Here is an 18,936-nt window from a genome sequence, read left to right on the forward strand (position 1 = left end):
TTCATTGCTCTATGCAAGAAACTTTTGACAACATATGTAAACTTATTGTTTTAATTGAAGTGATTACAGTGGTTGAATGCAACTTAGTGTGTTTATACTAGCTAATCTTTCTATGATTGATATCAAAAAATAGCTCCAAAAACGGCTGCATACGTATATTAAGTATTATCAAATAAATGTAAAGGAAAATATGAATACTGTAGGCCCAGTCTTGAAGAAAAACTGAAATATGGTGACATGCAGTTAGTTGGCGTCATAAAAGAGGTGATCTGAATGGGGAAAAAACAAATAACGAACTTTTTGAGAATCTATGTCACCGATATCGAATGGCTTATTATGTTAAATTGCTCCATGAATTTAGAAAAAAGCCATAACTTGTAGATAATAGAACGATTGCTTAAGACATTGCGATTTATGTTAACAGGGGATTCTCACTCATACAATTCGCAAACACTATCATTTGTAAATATAAACGGCATTTTTATGATTCGATAGGCGATAACATTTTTTGTTATTACTTGAGTTGCGTCAGCCATTTCCCCTGCACAGGTTGTGCTTCATTTTCCAATTTTCCTAGGAAATATATCGTTTGAAAATGGAAACCAGCAACATATATCAATAAGCAACTTTTGTTACCGAAACAAACATAAACTTTTAGCAGCTTTGTGGAACAATTTCAGCAACATCAACACTTAATTCGCTTGATATTGCCCCAGTGGAATTGTATCTTCAGTTCTATAATCTTCCTAATAGATGACACCCGTTTATCTGAGATCATATGTCGACCCATTACAGATATTCTTATTGCTACAATATAAAAAATGTATATTTGATAGCTGTTTCTTGCATAGTGGCAGCTTTGTAGAATGGAGGTCAAAAACATTGTTTTTGATACATCCATAAAAGTTGATTATTCAATGCAATTAATTTTTTTTACTTTTTCAATGTCTCTGTAAATATTTGCCAAGTTTTGTTATCACGCGGGGCGAACTGCTAATTCATAATGAAAATAAGAACTTACTAATATATGTCCAATTGAAATCATATTCGCTGTTCAGAGTTGGATTCGATTGAAGAACATAATATGCGATATTTTGATAAGTATTTGAACTAGAAGGCATGTGGGGTACTTATCTCCTTTGTCTCCCAGATCCGTCACTTTGCTACTTCAAAATTAAGGTTATTTTTAGTGTTTGTACTAATAGTGGATAATGGTGATTATGTCATTATGCAAAGTATGCAGCTTTTCCTTTCTGAAGAAAAATGTTAACGAATTCAGCAGTTTTGTATGCATGAATAATTACTTACATGTGAATAATAATAATAAATTTATAGGATGTTCATTTTCAGATTAGTCGAATGCTTTGATATTGAGATTACGGAATACATATCACTGTTTCAATAAATAATCAGTTAGCTCCGATTCAAATAGAATTTCCTGTAACCGTTAATCTGCAAATCGATATCTTTGTAACATGTTAGCCATCAAATGAACTGGTATTATAATCGGATCTGGTATAATATATTCGATGAGGTATATCGAGTAGGCAAATGTATCATACAGGTTTCATGTATTGTTATCCGGAATATATCAGTAAATCCGTATTGTTTATATGCTATCGAAATACAAATCTCTCAATCGATTGAAGAGGAGTTCTTATAATCATTTCTCTGTTGGAACGAAAATTAAAAGTGAATTTTCAAGGTGATGGAAAATCAAATTTGCATAACATTTACGATATTTTAAATTGCTCAAATTGGACCTACCCCCAAGCCAATATGAAATATTGGCATGGGGGTAGGTTATGAACTATAAAAATTAACAATAAAATCAATAACAGTTCAATGATACAAAATATGTTCCGAAAGATCCAAGAAGAGATGAAATCAAAGTGTTGAATTTCAATTTGTAAGCTCAAAACATAAAAGTAGTGTGTCACTTCACTTGTATTAATTACGGGACACAGCTAACTTTTCGACATGCGAATTGTCAGAAAGCCATCGAGAATAAATAGCTCGTTGTTAAATTTATTCGATTATTCCCCGTACACGTGAACGACTTCCCAACTTCAATATGTCTTTCTACTCTCTGAAATGTTATGAATAATTTTCGAGGCGTCCTGCCAAATGGATCCATTCATACGCTAATGTATGAATACCCTTTTTACGCTGTTTGTGTTGAAAACTCGAACTTTGACACGTAGAAGTTTGTAATGCATTTGTAGACTACTCGGGGAATAGAAAACTTTTTTGTTATATGCCCAAAGTTTTTTGAATAGCTAATTCCGTTTGTTTGAATTGGAAATGGATATAACCTTTCGCGCGACACAGGACGATACGCATAGTAAAAGTGCAACTTGAGAAGTTGTGAATAATTTTATTGGGGCAAACGTTACCATTTACATAATTTATTATTCACGCTCGTTTCTGTGTGATATTAACAGATACATTTTCATGCAAGTTATCTAAAAGAATTATGGTTTGGTAGATGGTGAAAGATAGACAAAAAAGCTACATTATCTAAAACCTAACATAATGGACACAAGGTATATTTAAGGTAGTCTAATGACATCAAAACTGGTCTGGGAATGCCATGAAGAACTGAATGAACTTGCAAACAGGAACAAATTAACTTTGTACTGGGTGCCGGGGCATTCAGGAATCACAGGTAATGATAAAGCTGATGAATGCGCTAGACGCGGATCATCAACTTCATATATAGGTCCTGAACCAGCTCCAGGTACCAAAATCATTGGTACGAAACCAGATTAGGTCATGGACCAATAAGAAGCACACAGAGTACTGGACAAAAGTACCTGGCAACAAACACAGTAGAACGTTCATTAGGGAACCGTCCGAGAAAAGAACCGAAGATCTACTTCAATATAGTAGGGATCGGCTCAGAATAATTATAGGGATACTACCCGGTCATTGCTCGCTTAACGGGCACCTGAATAAAATGGGGCTGTACAACGGAGACCTCAGCTGCAGATTATACAACGAAGGGATAGAAACAGTTCTACACATCTTATGCGAATGTGAGGCACTGAATCACAGGAGGCAGGCAATACATGGACGTACAAAATTACGTACAGAAGAAAATGACGAACATCCAACACGGAACCTGTACAAACTAGCTGACGAGCCTGATGGAATGGGTGTCATGAGAAGATGGGAAAATAAACGCAATAAGCCCAAGAGGCTGCAGTGTTTTCTGGAGACTTGGACTAAATGGATAAGTCAGACAGCTCCCAAGGGACCAAAAACGCTCCCACTATATCATTAGTTTTGAAGCTAAGATGTTGCATCAGAAGGTGTTCAGTCAGAAATGAATTGGAACAATGAAAGATGAGTTTCTGCTTATCGTATTTTCTCTTTTCCTATCAAAGTTTACAGACTTTTGTATATTTTTGAAGTGGAATTTCTTGAACTCAAATCATATCATTTACACAAATTGAATTACATGATTCATGTAGTTATATTAATATATATATATATATATATATATATATATATATATATATATATATATATATATATATATATATATCAATATCTGTATTGCAATGAATGGAATTTTATATCGTAGCTGATATTCCATGAATGACTAACATGTCATTGGGTGACGATCCAAGTTCACGAAATATTAGGTTATTTCAAAAGTTTTGTCCGTTTTAATGTCATGTGTTTTTGAAGCTCCATATCTCAATAAATATACATGCCAAATCATCTAAAGGAACAATTCGTTCGAGCCAGTCTCAACTCCCTACACTGTAGGTTGATGGACTGACACCTATCAGAAAACAACTACTCCCCTAGCTAATACCACGAGGGGCGTTGGATTATATCCGACAGGGGTCAGTGCAGGATCCTTTACTGAAGTTATTCCTGCATATGCTGTTGGCGATACAACTGTCGTAATAGATTTTCAATTATTGGAACACACTTTCAGGCCGGTTTCGGGTCGTTTGGCCACTCGTTAGTACAAGGTAGTGTCTATAATCAACATAAAGTCGATGATTTCCGATAATTGAAAAAATCGAATTCTTTCAGAGTATCATTCCTCGAACTAGGCTGAAGCGGACAACAAACAACAGGTTTGTTATCGCCCCATCTGCATGTGAACGAGGTAACCAACCGCATATCCGAAATTTGACCAATTTCTCGTATAAGGAAAAAATTTTCGCATGTAGTCAGTGGGCATACTTGAAGACTGGCTATAAATATAATCATCTGAAGGATCCATTCGTTCAGGCCAGTCTCAACTCTCTACATTGTAGGTAAATTGACTGACACCTATTAGAAAACAACTACTCTCCTGGCTGATACCACGAAGGGCGTTGGGTTGTATCCGACAGGTGTCAGTGCAGGATTCTTCACAGTGTAGTGAGTTGAAACTGGCCTGAACGATTTGTTCCTTTGAATGATTAGATTTATAGCCAGTCTTCAAGTATGCCTACTGACTATATGTGAAAAATATTTATGCCTTGGTATACTCTATATTGCTGCTCTGTACGCTGTTCATTTTTTTTTTCAAATTCAAATTTTTTGCCTTTTCTCAGCTTATAAATATATGATGTCTGTTCTTCTTTGCTTTTGCGCAAATAAAACGATCTTTTTTGGATCGGTACGTTACGTTTGATAAAAAGTACACCCTTTACGACAACATGAGACGTTCAGGACAGTGCTTGGACACGGATGAGCCATCGAGGCACTTTCCAAAGGTGAAAACCCACCAAAAAACATGGTTACTGTATAGTGGTATGGTGCTAGTGTGATTCACTCCAAGTTTCAGCAACCGGACCAAACCATCACAGCAGAGTCTCATTATGAGGAAATCGACAAAATGTACCAAAAAATGCATTACCAGCGGCCGGCACTAAATGCCGATGTCCAACCGATGTCCGATCTCGTCCGAAAATTAAACGAATTGTTCATTTATCTAGTATTTCAGGGCTGTTTCCAGAGTTTCAGAAAATTTTGTAGAACTAGGAGACTATAACGAAATCTACACCTTTTCCTACCCCTGTCGTCTTACTCGCACTTTTCCCTTTTCAACACCATGTGTTTCAAGTTACTTTAGGCATGCGAGTTAAACGGAGGCCCATTGAAAACATCAATCTTGTAATATAATTGCTCATAAAATGGCTTATCACCTCAGTGGTCGATGCATTTGAAAAAAAATATAAACAGTGTCATCCCCAAAGTATGCACCATATGGGAAACTTATTTATTGAGCGTTTTTCGACAATAAAATATTCTAGATAAAAGTTTGTGCATCCCCTAAAACTGAACATGCACCAACAAAATATAGTAAAACACACGTAATATACGAGGAGCCTTAAAATATTTGATTTTGAGACAAGAGTAAAGTACTCTTATTTTGAAAAATCTCGAGAAATATTATTCAAAAAAATTTTCCAGCATCTTGATTTGAAGTCATGGCTATCTACGGGGAGTTTTATTTTTTACCCATTTTTTAAAATGGGGACTACAAAAAAAAATTGCTAAAACGATTAATAGACATCATCCTGTATACGACCGTTTATTTATAAAGCATGCCATATTACAAATAACACAACAATGGTGTTAACCACGATCAATTTTTTTGAAAAGTAAAATAATTTTCAAAATTTTTGGTGCAAAGTTATTTTTATTTTTTGTTAACACCGAAAATTACTCAAAATTATTCTGTATTGTAACAAGAACTTAATATTCAATAATATCAAATCACAAAACATCAAAATAAAATTGGTGTTTTGGAACCAACTCATTGATTTTCTTGATTATTTTGGCGAATTATTTTGGACAAGAAAATGAGTTTGTTCCGAAATACCTGTTTTATTTTGATGTTTTGTGATTTGATATTACAATTGTTTCAACACAGTATAATTTTGAGTAATTTTCGGTGTTAACAAAAACTTTGAAAATTATTTCACTTTTATTTGGTTTATTTCAGCACTTTGGCAACACCTCTTCCATTTTAAACTACCAGTTTCTGAAATATACTGATAAATTAACTTCAATACTTACAAAATATCGTAATATTTTATGAAAATAGCTCGCATAGATTTTAATTATTGTTAAAAAAAGGTTTTTTTCCATTTGACTAAGTGCAATTTTTTTTGGTAAATATTCGTTTTAAGGGCACCCGGCGATTTTGAAAAAATGTTTGAGTGTAGTTACGTATTTTGATACGTAGATTACGAATCCGAAAGAAAAAAGCAGCGCTCTCCCCTATTTACAAAGTTACGGCCCTTCAAAGTTCAGAAAAGGGTAACTTTTCAGCCTTCTTTTTCACAAGATAAACTATTTAAAAACACAAGTATTTATTCACTAGGTCACCTTTACACCTCATTCCTTCTTCCTTGACACTTTTCACTTCAACAATCAACATTTTTCCAATAAAAAGGTTAAAAAATGTACGGAGTTGCTTTTTGGTTATGTATCTCTGTATTTTACGTTTTTAAGGTTAATGGCATAGTTGGTACGACTGATGCAAGCATTCGTTTTTAAATTGAGTTTTTTATAAGAAAACTGTTTAGATTCTGTTTAAAAAAATCTGTTTTTCCGTTAATCAGCTGTCGCCCCCATACGAACGACAACTCTCAGAAATTGAGAAACTTGTGCGAGCTAAGGACTAACGAGGTCTTACCTTTTAACGTGTGATTCCTATCACGGTTGCAAAATCATCCCAGCTTCAACCAGATAAATTCTCTCGAGAAAAATATCGGGAATCGAACTCACGGCCTTCCGATCGTGAGTCGGGCGCACTACTACCGCGGCCAATTCCACAATTTTGATTGTTGAATTGAAAAGTGTCAATTAAGGAGGAATAAGGTGTAGAGGTGACCCAGTGAATAAATGCTTGTATTTTTAAATAGCTTATCTTGTGAAAAAGAAGGCCGAAAAGTTGCCCTTTTCTGTTGCCCTTTTCTGAACTTTGAAGGGTCGTAACTTTGTAAATAAGGGGGAGCGTCGCTTTTTTCTTTTGGATTTGTAACCGACGCATAAAAATACCTAAGTACACTCAAATTTTTTTTTCAAAATCGCCGGGTGCTTTCAAAACGAATATTTACCTTTTTTTTTAATCTGATTTGATAATTTAGTGAAAAATATACATCAAAAATAAATCTTTATTGAAAGTGCCTCCCCTAAGTGCCTCCCTGATAAGTATGATGTTATTGAACTAAGATTGTCACCTTTGAATATTGAAAACACAAATAGATAAAATATCAATGAAACTCACCCAGCCACCAAATCGTCTTTTCATTCCCATCGAAAAATCCCTCATTATTCAAAGTACGCCTATTTTCCAACAACAACCACCACTTATTTTCCACAACAAACCACTTAAGCCGTATGAAAAGTGGACACCGAATTGACATGCAAGACAAACGGAACTGTCACTTGCAGCGATAAATAGGAAAACAATTGAATAACGCTTAACCAGAGGCTTCTTGTGCTGTACAAATGAGCAATAGTCAGAGAAGATTAATGATCTAGGATATTCCACATAAAATCGATAGCCGAGCACTGAATCCGACACCAGGGTCTAGTGTTTACTCGAAAGATTGGACTATTTGTGATTCTTGACCAAGAAATGAAAAACTAACAAAAAACGACTAGATGTTTTTAGTACCTGAGTAAATAAATTGATAAACTGTTGAACTCATTATCATCATGATCTTTTAGATTTATTTTCAAATTCAGATTTTCAGACATTCAAAGGGTCACTCTCTGGTCGTAGAATTATATAATATTTTTGAACCAAAATATAGTTCTTTTGTGAAGACGTTTTTTACAATTCAGTTATATGAAGCTAAAGCAATTATGCCAAACAACTGATGGTACTATAATTCCAGAATCTTCGAACCTTAATTATAAAAATCCAATGAACGTAAATCTGGAGATCTAGGAGAACTCTCCTTCGACCCTGATTATTTTCAAAATTATATGAAATATCAAGATTTTCCCTTCGAACTCCGCAAACCGTATCTAGATCACTCGGTTAGGATGGTTGTTCTGATAATTGGAGACTTTGTAGGAATTATGCTCTCTCTATTCTCTCTATATCATGCCGGCTTGTCGCACTAAGACCGAAATCTTGGTCAGTCAAATGCAGAAGCCTATCATTCTCAGCTCATTGCAACTGCTTAGGGCACATAATTTTCGGACCCAATGTTCACTTATCCCACAGTGTGGAAAGTGGTTATTGGTTGATAATGTTGGCGCGCCCTTCCGAGTATATCGGAAAGAGGGCCTGACTAGCACCATTTGGTACAAATAATAATAATGATAATAATAATCCCCGACATTTTTTGAGTATACTTATTATATCTGTTTGACAAAAAACAGCAATGGTATTAAAATGATTGAAAAAACGCCCGTCCTGTAAACTTCCGGTATAATTCCGAAATTTTGGCTCTACATCAAATTTGGCTGAACGCTGGCTTCGTATTTCCTGTTTTCATCGTCTGAATTTAGGTAATTGAAACCAGCAGTTGCTTTGAAAATATGTTCGGGCTGTTGTAATTCATTATTGTTTTTTGATGTGATTGACAGTCGCCGTGTCAGCGATAGAAAGCTTTGATGGATGTTGAATTTGCTTGACGTGAACGAAAAAAAAATGTGTACTTTAAATGATTAGAATGTCAGGTCCCGTATGTTGGGTTGAGTGATGTTATTTTTAGTTGCGGAATTATATGAATGAATGAGAGTCCGTGTCGCATAGAAGAAGTCACCGTTACAAATCATTCATATCATTGGAACAGTGAAACTTGAAATACAGTGCTTTTCCGATAAAAGTATCCACCTTTAATAACTTTTGTAATACTGGTATTTAGGAAAAATCCAAAAACACGTCAATTTATGTTGGAAGGGGCAAGCATGCCCCTTCATGATACATTATTTATTTTGTTTCGCTGAAATGGTTTACTCTTTGCAAGAAAGAATTGAAATTGTAGGTTTATACTACCAAAATAATAATTATGCAAGAGCTGCTGCTAGAATATTTAACGAATTACATGATGGATGACATGCAACTCATAAGTATGTAATTCAACTGATGGAGAAATTTACCACAACAGGGTCTGTTTGCAATAAAGTGCATAAGCGAGAGGGACTCGTAAATAACGAAGCAATCCAAGTGGCAATTTTAGGGCAAGTCAGCTTAGAGGCTCAACAACCCCAATCGTTGTCAACAATAAGTAGAGCGATCGGTGTTTCATCTTCTACAGTTTTCCGAGTTCTACATAAATTCAAGTACCACCCATACAAAGTTAAGTTGGTGCACGAGTTGAATAAAGATGATTTTGATCGTCGTCTAGAGTTTTGCGAATCAATGACGCAATTTATCAATAACAATCCACAATTGTTAAACAATATTTGCTTTTCTGATGAATGCTCATTTTCATTAAATGGCTTAGTAAATAGGCATAATTGTAGATATTGGGCTGAAAGTGATCCACATATTATGCGTGAATTCCATACACAACATCCCCAAAAGTTAAACGTTTGGTGTGGTATCCTAGGTGACTACATTGTCGGACCTTTCTTCATCAACGGAAATTTAAATGTTGAATCATATCTTGAGTTACTCAGGGAAGGGGTTGACCCACGTATTACAACAATAATAGAAAATGATGATAACCTTTCCGAAGATTTACTGGTATTTCAACAAGACGGAGCTCCCCCACACTATGCTATGCCTGTCCGACAATTTTTAAACGAAACATTCCCCGCTCGTTGGATAGGTAGAAGAGGGCAGATGATGGAGTGGCCACCTAGGTCACCGGATTTAACACCCCTAGACTTCTTTTTATGGGGGTATTTAAAAACAAAAGTTTATGCTACCCAACCAGAATCTCTGGATGATTTACGAGAGAGGATAGAAAATGAATGTCGACAATTAAATCCAGCCGTATTAAGCAATGTCAGAGAGGCATTTCAAAATAGATTATACCATTGTATGGAAGTGAATGGTACTCATTTTGAACACTTATTGTAACTTCATAATAAATAGCACAGTTGAAAAGATTAAAGAGTTTGAACTGTTGTACAACCCATTTTATTACAGGCAAATAAGGTGATAGTAAAAAATAAGTAAAATTTGTGCTATTAAAAGAAACATTGTTTATCTCATAAACTAACCACTTTAACCTACAAGTATTATACATTTTTGAAATCAGCTAAAAGAGGAGTATCCAAATTTTACATAAAAAATATGAGAAGTAATTAAAAAAAAGGGATGATGCTAGGGGTGAGGGGGTGGCTTTTCCAGTAAGTTTAAATAAGCCATAATGCTTGCTCCTTCCAACATAAATTGACGTGTTTTTGGATTTTTCCTAAATACCAGTATTACAAAACTTATTAAAGGTGGATACTTTTATCTGAAAAGCCCTGTATACGTGCTATTAGAAATGCCCACGATTTATAATTTGATATGTGAAAAAAAATTATCAGTAGCTACTTGTAAGGAAGAGCGGGTCACAGAGGCCATCTTTTTTATTTATATGTTTTCTCTTCTGTGAGTGCCTGCACTGATACGTAGCTCACAGAATCATAATAAATATAATTTTTACAACTTGACAAACATTTGCATGTCATTAGTTCGGACTTCCATTGCCTGATATGATATAAATTTATTTGAAATCCCTGAAAGAAACTGTAAAAAATTAAAAAAGATTAGCTGAAAAGTAACAATTGTATCAAGCAAAAAAAACTAAAACTACAATGAAATAAAATACAAGCAGCAATCAAAAAACTTGAACTATTAACACGAGATGAAAATCAAAAAGTTATTAACAAGAAATGAAAATCAAAAATAAAAAAAAAACCAAACCAAATTACTTCACGAAGTTTCGATTGTTAGTATCCACAATCGTATTCGGGTGATAACTGTATTAAACAAAAAACAAACTGAAATTACAATGAAATAAAATACAAGCAACAACCAAAAAATCAAAAAAATTGAACTATTAACACGAGATGAAAATTAAAAAGTTATTAACAAGAAATGAAAATTAAAAATTTTAAAAAATCCAAACCAAGGTACTTCACGACGTTTCGATTGTTAGTATCCACACTAGGGTGATAACTGTATTAGGCAAAGAACTGAAATTACAATGAAATAAAATACACGCAACAACCAAAAAATTGAACTATTAACACGAGGTGAAAATTAAAAGGTTATTACCAAGAAATGAAAATTAAAAATGAAAAAAAATTCAAACCAAGTTACTTCACGACGTTTCGATTGTTAGTATCCACAATCGTCTTTGGGCGATAACTGTATTGAGCAAAAAAAAACTGAAATTACAATGAAATAAAATACAAGCAACAACCAAAAAGTCAAAACAAATTCAATTTTCATTTCTTGTTAATAACTTTTTGATTTTCATCTCGTGTAAATAGTTCATTTTTTTTGATTTTTTGGTTGTTGCTTGTATTTTATTTCATTGTAATTTCCATTTTTTTGTGCTTAATACAATTGTTATTTTTCAGCTAACCTTTTTTAATTTTTTAAAGATTCTTTCAGGGATTTCAAATCAATTTATATAATTAGACAATGGGAGTCCGAACTAATTAAATGCACCACGAAACATTGTCAATCACCTTCAAATTAACAAACATTTATTTGAAGGAAAAAAATGGTACATGAACTCAATGATAATTATTTTAGGTGAAATCTAGAAACTGACTATGTACCCCACTTGTGAAAAATTATTACAAACTGGCCTCTGTATCCCGCTCCCTCATACATAACATAAAATAGCGGGACTAATTTCACTTGCCATTGTTTCAACCGAAAAAGATTTGATAGTGATAAAAATGTTATCAGGAAAATATTCAAAAAAAAAATTTAGAAAAATGTGATTTTTATCCTGGTGAAATCATTAGGACACACGTTTGTTCTCGATTGTTCAGTCTCAGTTGGTAGCCGGGCGGTTCGATGTGGGTGCTTTTTTCACTCACTGAAATCGACCGTCGTGTTGGTCGCTGGTTCATGCCCCAGGCTGAACGATCGATTTTTACGTGCTATCGTCCAACCCTTGTTATGAATCACACGTTAAAAGGTAAGACCTCGTTAGTACTTAGCTCGCACAAGTTTCGACTTCTGAGGGTTGTCGTAGGGGTACGACAGCTGGGTAACGGAGAAAACATATTTAATCAGTACCCAGTAGCATTTCAATTTTCAATGGAGTGGGTATCCTGTGTGACTTTTCAAATGTAATGCTTCAAGAGCGCCCTTTTTCTTTGAATACATTTTGATAGTTTGACCAAAAACACGAATTACTTTTATACTCTCTCATAATGATAATAATAATGAAATATTATTTCGTGCATCTAACAATTGGGCTAATTTTGTCAACTGTATAATTTCAGCAGTATATGATTCTCGAAGATGAAGAGATTGGGAATTCAAAATTAGATGCCAGCGCCATGGTGGCGAAAGTGCAAAACACGAGTCAGTCACTCATAATTATGCAACACAAACTAAACACTCAACTTGGTTTTCGATGTTTCGCGTTGATTTTTATTTATGTTTTCTGATTTGGTCCTATTACTTGATTCGTTGGCAATCAACTGAATAAGTAATGAATAAGGAATGAATCAAGAAAAAGTGACAATCGACAAAATTTTCACCAATTCACTATACGAATTAATGTAACAGCGACAAGAATAAACAGTCATTAATGACTACTAAGATGAACAATGTATTTGTCTCTAGATCACAATATCGATACCAGGGGGGTATCGCTTATCTTAAATCCATATAAGGAAGAAAAACTGTAACTCTTTGTAGTCGCTGTTTAGGAGAGGTGCTTTTCAGAGGAGTTCGACCTTAGACAATAGACGAAAGCTATGGAAGGTTATTTTGGTACATTCGTAAATAGTGCTGGAAGCATTTTCTCTGAACTTCTGCTATTTACTAAGATCTTGAGACAGTTTCTCGCGTTATTTAAGGACTATGACATCAATCTTTATCCTTCTCATATGTACGAAATCATTTAACAACAATGAAATTCCAGCTATTCATAAACATGTAACGCACGATAACCGAGGTAAAAACTTCCGACGTTACTCGAGAACTTCCTTCTCAAACCTCCTAGCACGTGAAATCAACTGGTTGCTCCATCGATTCAGCCAGGATAAATACGATTAGCTCGGCAAGGTGGGTAAAGAGAGAAACGATGTTTCTCTCCAATTTGCTTTACCATACTACTTAGATCGTATGTTACGGCTTGTATTCACAGAAATAAAATCGGAATTGTATTTATTTCCTCTTCTTTCAGATAAATACGTTCTGTGAGATGTGTCTGGGGATTACTGAAAAAGACGAGGAGAAAAATTCGATCGCCTAACACCTGTGCTGCATTCGAGGCGTCAACTTCATATATGCAAATTGTTCCTAAAAGAAGTATGGAACTGTTTGCATAATATTACATAATAAAATGTTCATTGAATCCAAACCGGTCAAAATATGTTGAAACTGAGAAAATAAAAATGTTCCAAACCAGTTTCAAGAAAAGATCATGAGAACTCTCAGTTCCTTTACCTCCCCCTACTCCACAAATGACAATCCTTCACTTCATGATGTAACATCAAATTTTTTCATTTTATACTGTTTACGTGGCAATCTGAACACAAAGAAATCCTTTTGCCAAATTTTACTTGGTAGATTTTGACAAACCAATTATTTAAATTTCTATTTTCCATTTTCACTATTCTGGGATTCTTTGGAGCAGTCCATATTGTTTATTTTGACTTTTATTCATTTTACAGTTGGGTGTGGCATGAGGGGTTGCTGGCCAAACTTTGGTGCTATGGCTTGTTGGAACTTTTCTGTGTATGGCTCTTCAGCTTTCTGAAAGAACGTTCCCTGCAAGTGGTCGTGGATGGATATATCTCGAATACTTTCACCGTCAAAGCTGGTGTTCCCCAGGGATCCATATTGTCCCCAACCCTCTTTTTATTGTAGATCAACGACTTATTGGAAAAAAAACCAGAATCCAAATTGCTTTGCTGACGACAGCACACGTGTCTCGTCATTCCATTTGGATTCCAGGACATCGGCTACGGAGGCACATCTTCACCGTCAGCAGTAGGTTGCAAATCTTAATGAGGATCTAGAAGTGATTTCGAGTTGGGGGTGAAAGTAACTAGATTCAATTCAATGCCACAAAAACCCAGGCATCGGTTTTCTCCAAAAAGATAGATGTCTCCCAATCGGATATAATAATGTCAGGTCAGACAGGTCCGCTTTCTGCTTCAATAAATTTGTTGGAGGTTAAAATGGACACCAGTATGTCTTGGCACAATCTTGTCGCTGGAATTGCAAAGGTTGCTTCTCAAAAGCGTGGAACATTGTTCCGAACCAGAAAACTTTACACACCTCAGCAACTTTTGATGCCTTATAAAGCTCAAATCAGACTTTCGTTGGAGTATTTTTCTCATATATGGAGCTCCGTCCCTAGGTATACCCTGAATTTGCAGGATTCCATCCAGAAAAGAGCCATCCGCCTGAATGGAGACGATAACATCACGTGCAACCTTGATAGCCTGGAACATCGAAGAAATGTTGGTGATTTGATTCTTTTCTATAGATACTTTCACGGAAGGTGTTCAAGTGACTTGGCACATTTGATTCCACTAAGACCGGTACATATCATAAATACGCGACGGACTGTGGCCGCTCATCGTTTTGAGGTTCAACTCAACTCGAACTTCACTGTTCAAGAACTCTTCCATCCGGAGAACTGCGTTTATGTGGAATTGACTTCCCGGGAACGTTTTTCCAATTGGATTTCATCTCCAGCGATTCTAATCCAATATGAATCGCTACTTTCGAACAAGCACCGGTCTGAGAGCGCCTTAAGGATTTTCCTGTAGGGCTTATGTTTTGTACTTGAAAAAATAGACGTCAACAAGTACTCTTTTTCTTTTGTTTAGTGAGAGTTGTTTTTCATAGTGATTAACGTAGACTGCGAAATGAGGTAAAGACAGAGATATCTACTTTTAATAATGTCATACTGAGAATCGGTGGAGGTCCTCTGAGTATATGTTTGAAGGGACTGATGGAACAGATGGAAACACTGTCCGGATTCTGAATTGAAACCGATTATATGTGTGACGTGACTGTACTGGCTAAAATAAGTGAAATAAATCCGAAAAAATAATTAATCAATAGGACCCTCCACTCCCTCGTTGCCTCGGGACCTCCAGACGTCCAAATCCGGCCCTGTTTGTATTAGATTTCAGTCCTATTTACATGCTTAAAATGCATGCAGGAGCATGCGAAAGTTAGGTGAAATATCTGATAATTTGAAAGTAGGATGTGATAAATGTATTGAAGTAGAGAACATTTTGAAATACTTCAAAGCAACAAGCCTACGTCGTAGAATATAGAACATTACATAAGCGCCCGGCTTACACCTTTGTAAGAACCATATTTACCAATTTACCAACTTCATATTCCATGCATCCGATGTATATTCATTTCAAGATATCTAGATACAAGAGATGTTATGCAGTTACTTGATTTCAAAGACTTGATACACTGACTGATTTTCTCTGTAATCTTAGAGTTCGCAGATCCGTAACTCTCCGGGAAAACAGTTCCCGGCAATATTTAATAAAACGTTTGAGATAGAAGCGTGTACACTAGACATAATATTAAGATTTTGTTTGTACAAAATGCGGTTTCGCGGAAATGTTTATCTCTCAAATGAATCCCGCTCTGATTCGAGTTGTACATGTATTCTTCGGTATAAGAGTTCACAAGTGTCATTTCGCAATTATGAGTTCGAATTCAGAAAAAATTGTGATCGAGATGTCACCTTATTCGTAAATCCAGCTAGAGTGTATTACGATTTGAGCCAAATTCTGTTAACAAATAGTTCAAATGGTATACATAAAAAAGAGGGGTTTGTTTTATGCGAATATGTCAAAAATTATGGATTATATTCATAATTTGAATTAAACTGTTGATTAGCTTGATGCTCTGAACAAAACAACTATGTGTACAGAACATTGAACTAAGTAAGCATTTTTCACTATTTACTGTAGACAACAAAATAGCAAAAAAAAAATTTTTCAAAAATATTGAATTTCTCTATTTGTTTGAAACAATTGAATGAACAAATTACGTAAATAACTATGTTAATAACTGCCATTGTTTGATGTGAAAACAGACATAGCTAAATATCAATTGAAAAAAAAATTATCAACAATTTTTAGATATTTCATTTTGCAATAGTTATTAAAAATCATAATTAACAAACTATTGAATTTTTATGAACTTTTATTGCAGGATCGTATGAAGTATATATATCAAAAGGGCTCCACGAAGTTTAAAATTTATAGGCCAATTATTTATACCTTTTATTCCATTATTTATGCCAACGGAGATTGGAAAAATTTTGTTAGTTAACAATTGAATAACTTTTTGCAAAATGGTGATAAAACTTTTTTTACTACGGGACTCGATTCATTCAAGTGTTAAGAAGATACTAGATTTTTTCAAATTTTAAAAATGACATTTTATGTTATAAAAAAATCATTTCTTTTGATAAGTGGCATCGCGCGCATGCCATGATAACCGAGCGGTACCCTATTTTCAACGTCAAATTAAAATTATAAATAATGGAGATGTTTCCAGAGTCGGGACTTTTTTATCGGAAATTTCCTCCTCTTTAACAAGACTTTTTCAAAATTGCTTAAATATTAAATTTTTTTGAGTTATTAAAGAAAAACTAAATACCATTTTTTTATAATCTTATTTTGTTAATAACAATTGCAATTTTTTACCTGCACCAAAATCCTTCAAAATCATTTTTCTAGAGGTGATTCCGAATCGAATGAGCTATCGCTCATATTTTTAGGACCTTTATCTCTATTTTTCAAGTTTTTGAACTTGTCTTCATTGCATAGATGTATGGATAAACTATTTTTTATCTATTTGTGTATTGACGAACCTAACATATTTTTATGGAAAAAAAGTAATGAATGAATTGAGTTGAACTGAGCAGCAAATTCATAAAAAATAGTCTTATACCTCTAAAACCTATAGCACCAATATTTATTGTTTCAATTGAGCGATAAGAATACGGATAAAAGCAGGTGGTTTAACCTATTAGAAATGAAAACTGATGGATAAAAAATTTATGTAATTGTTGGATAGTTGATTGAACAATAATCCGCCGGCAAAAAAATGTTATCGCAATTTTCTTCTGGAGTATACTGCTGTCAATCAACAATTTGCTTCGTATTGGAGTTTCACTTAAACCTTTTTTTTTAAATTGATGCTCGAGATTTTTTCTTTTTTAGAGCTGAAAAATAAAAACAATCCTAAAAATTGATGAATGAAACACATAAGGCATCGATTAAAAAAAATACCGATTGTTCATGTTTCCTTATCAATAAAACTATATGAATGTAATTTAAAAGTGTTGTAATCAAATACAATTTTTGTAAGATAATGAAAAAATCATTTGGAATTCTATTTATTAACGCAAATAATGACGTTCAAGATAAAAAAAATGTTCATTGAATGAAAACGCATTTGTTGTTTCAACTATTTATTTTTCCCAACATTAAGAATGTTGGGAGTACCTACTAACTGAAAAAGAAAATCTGATTTCCGTGTAGGTAATTCAAAATTCTTATTCTTGAAGGAAGTTGTTCCAGATGGGATTTATCTACCAGAAACTTCTGTACATGACATATACTCCTTTGTAAAAAGTATTATTTTCCCCCTTTCTTTGGAAGTTTCCCACATTTCTTATGAAATAATGAAGAAGTAGAAAGACAAAAACATTTTTGCAAAATTAATATTTTTACTACTCTTCTGTATTGTAAAAAAAATTAAATTTTCATTGGTTCATTCAATAAACAACTCATTATAAACAAATACATTTTCACACTTATTTTTTCTGAATAGTAAAAAAAGTATACAAAAATTATCATGTAAATTTTGAAAGAAAATGAAATGAAAACAAATCTAGGCTTCAGTTTAAAAATGGGAAAACATGGAAAAATTTTAATTAACAGAAAAATAATTAAGAAGAAAACTACGATGGTTTTCTCCGCCGGCAGATTGTTGTTTATTCAACTATGAAGTTTATTTGTGTTATTGCTTGAAATTCATATTCGATGGGTTGAATTTGTTTTGTTGAATCGCTTGAATTACGTGCGTCACATCTTTTGACAGTTAAATCATGATTTTCTGTGAATGCGAATTCAAAAGTTGCGAAATAGTACATGTGAACTAAACTATAGCAGTAAAACAATAAAGCACTCTCTGAGCGCATGAAATATCCAGATTTTAATAACCATGTTTCCAGTTACGAATTCTAGTTATTATGTTTCAATTCTGAATCGAGAAAGTACTTCCAACTTTTGGACACATCAAACTGGAAAACAGCATGCTTGCTTATTTTTTGGTAATATAACGAGGGAATATTATATTCAGGCAGTGAATAAATTACTTTCATTTCACAACAGAGAAATTTTATTTTATTCGGTTTCCTGAGTAATATATCCAACATATTCAGACAGCCAATTAAGGAAGCATAACGTCTGCTGCTGATGTTATTTTTCCATTAGATTCGTTTGAGAATTGTTTTTTTCAGGAAAGTTTTCCTTTGAAAATTCACCTACATCGATAAACACAGCAGAATATTATCGGTGTATATACATGGAAAGCAACAAAACTTTTTTGTTAATACAAGTAGAACAATATTGCGGTAATGGCAAAATGGTTTTAATACTCACAATGGATGTTTGTCCGTAAAATCCAAATATCTTGAAATATTCATATTTCAATTATGCCGCACTCAATACCTCTGCGGCGAATTGTGAAATAATTATATGTTTGACTTCGAGTTTGAAATATACTCGCTATATTGAAAATATTCAACTAGAAAGTTGTTC

The 18,936-nt window shown here is 34.0% G+C and overlaps 1 protein-coding gene across 11 annotated transcripts in view; it reads right to left on the reverse strand.

Annotated features, from left to right (window-relative positions):
* heph (polypyrimidine tract-binding protein 1 heph) overlaps positions 1-18,936 on the reverse strand; it is an 862,450-nt gene that overhangs the window by 87,813 nt on the left and 755,701 nt on the right. Inside the window, exon 1 of one of the 11 annotated variants that reach the window (XM_074175765.1) lies at positions 7,250-7,542. The exons of the other annotated variants lie outside the window; for them this stretch is intronic. Within the exon in view, the coding sequence (XP_074031866.1) occupies positions 7,250-7,294 (45 nt within the window). The 5' untranslated portion in view covers positions 7,295-7,542. Of the gene's footprint in view, positions 1-7,249; positions 7,543-18,936 lie in introns of those variants that run through there. 11 annotated transcript variants of the gene reach the window in all.

This window comes from Leptinotarsa decemlineata, unplaced genomic scaffold (assembly GCF_025532065.1).
Source record: "Leptinotarsa decemlineata unplaced genomic scaffold, Ldec_3_MD MMD2_tig00001064_RagTag_RagTag, whole genome shotgun sequence".
NCBI classification, from domain to species: Eukaryota; Metazoa; Arthropoda; class Insecta; order Coleoptera; family Chrysomelidae; genus Leptinotarsa; species Leptinotarsa decemlineata.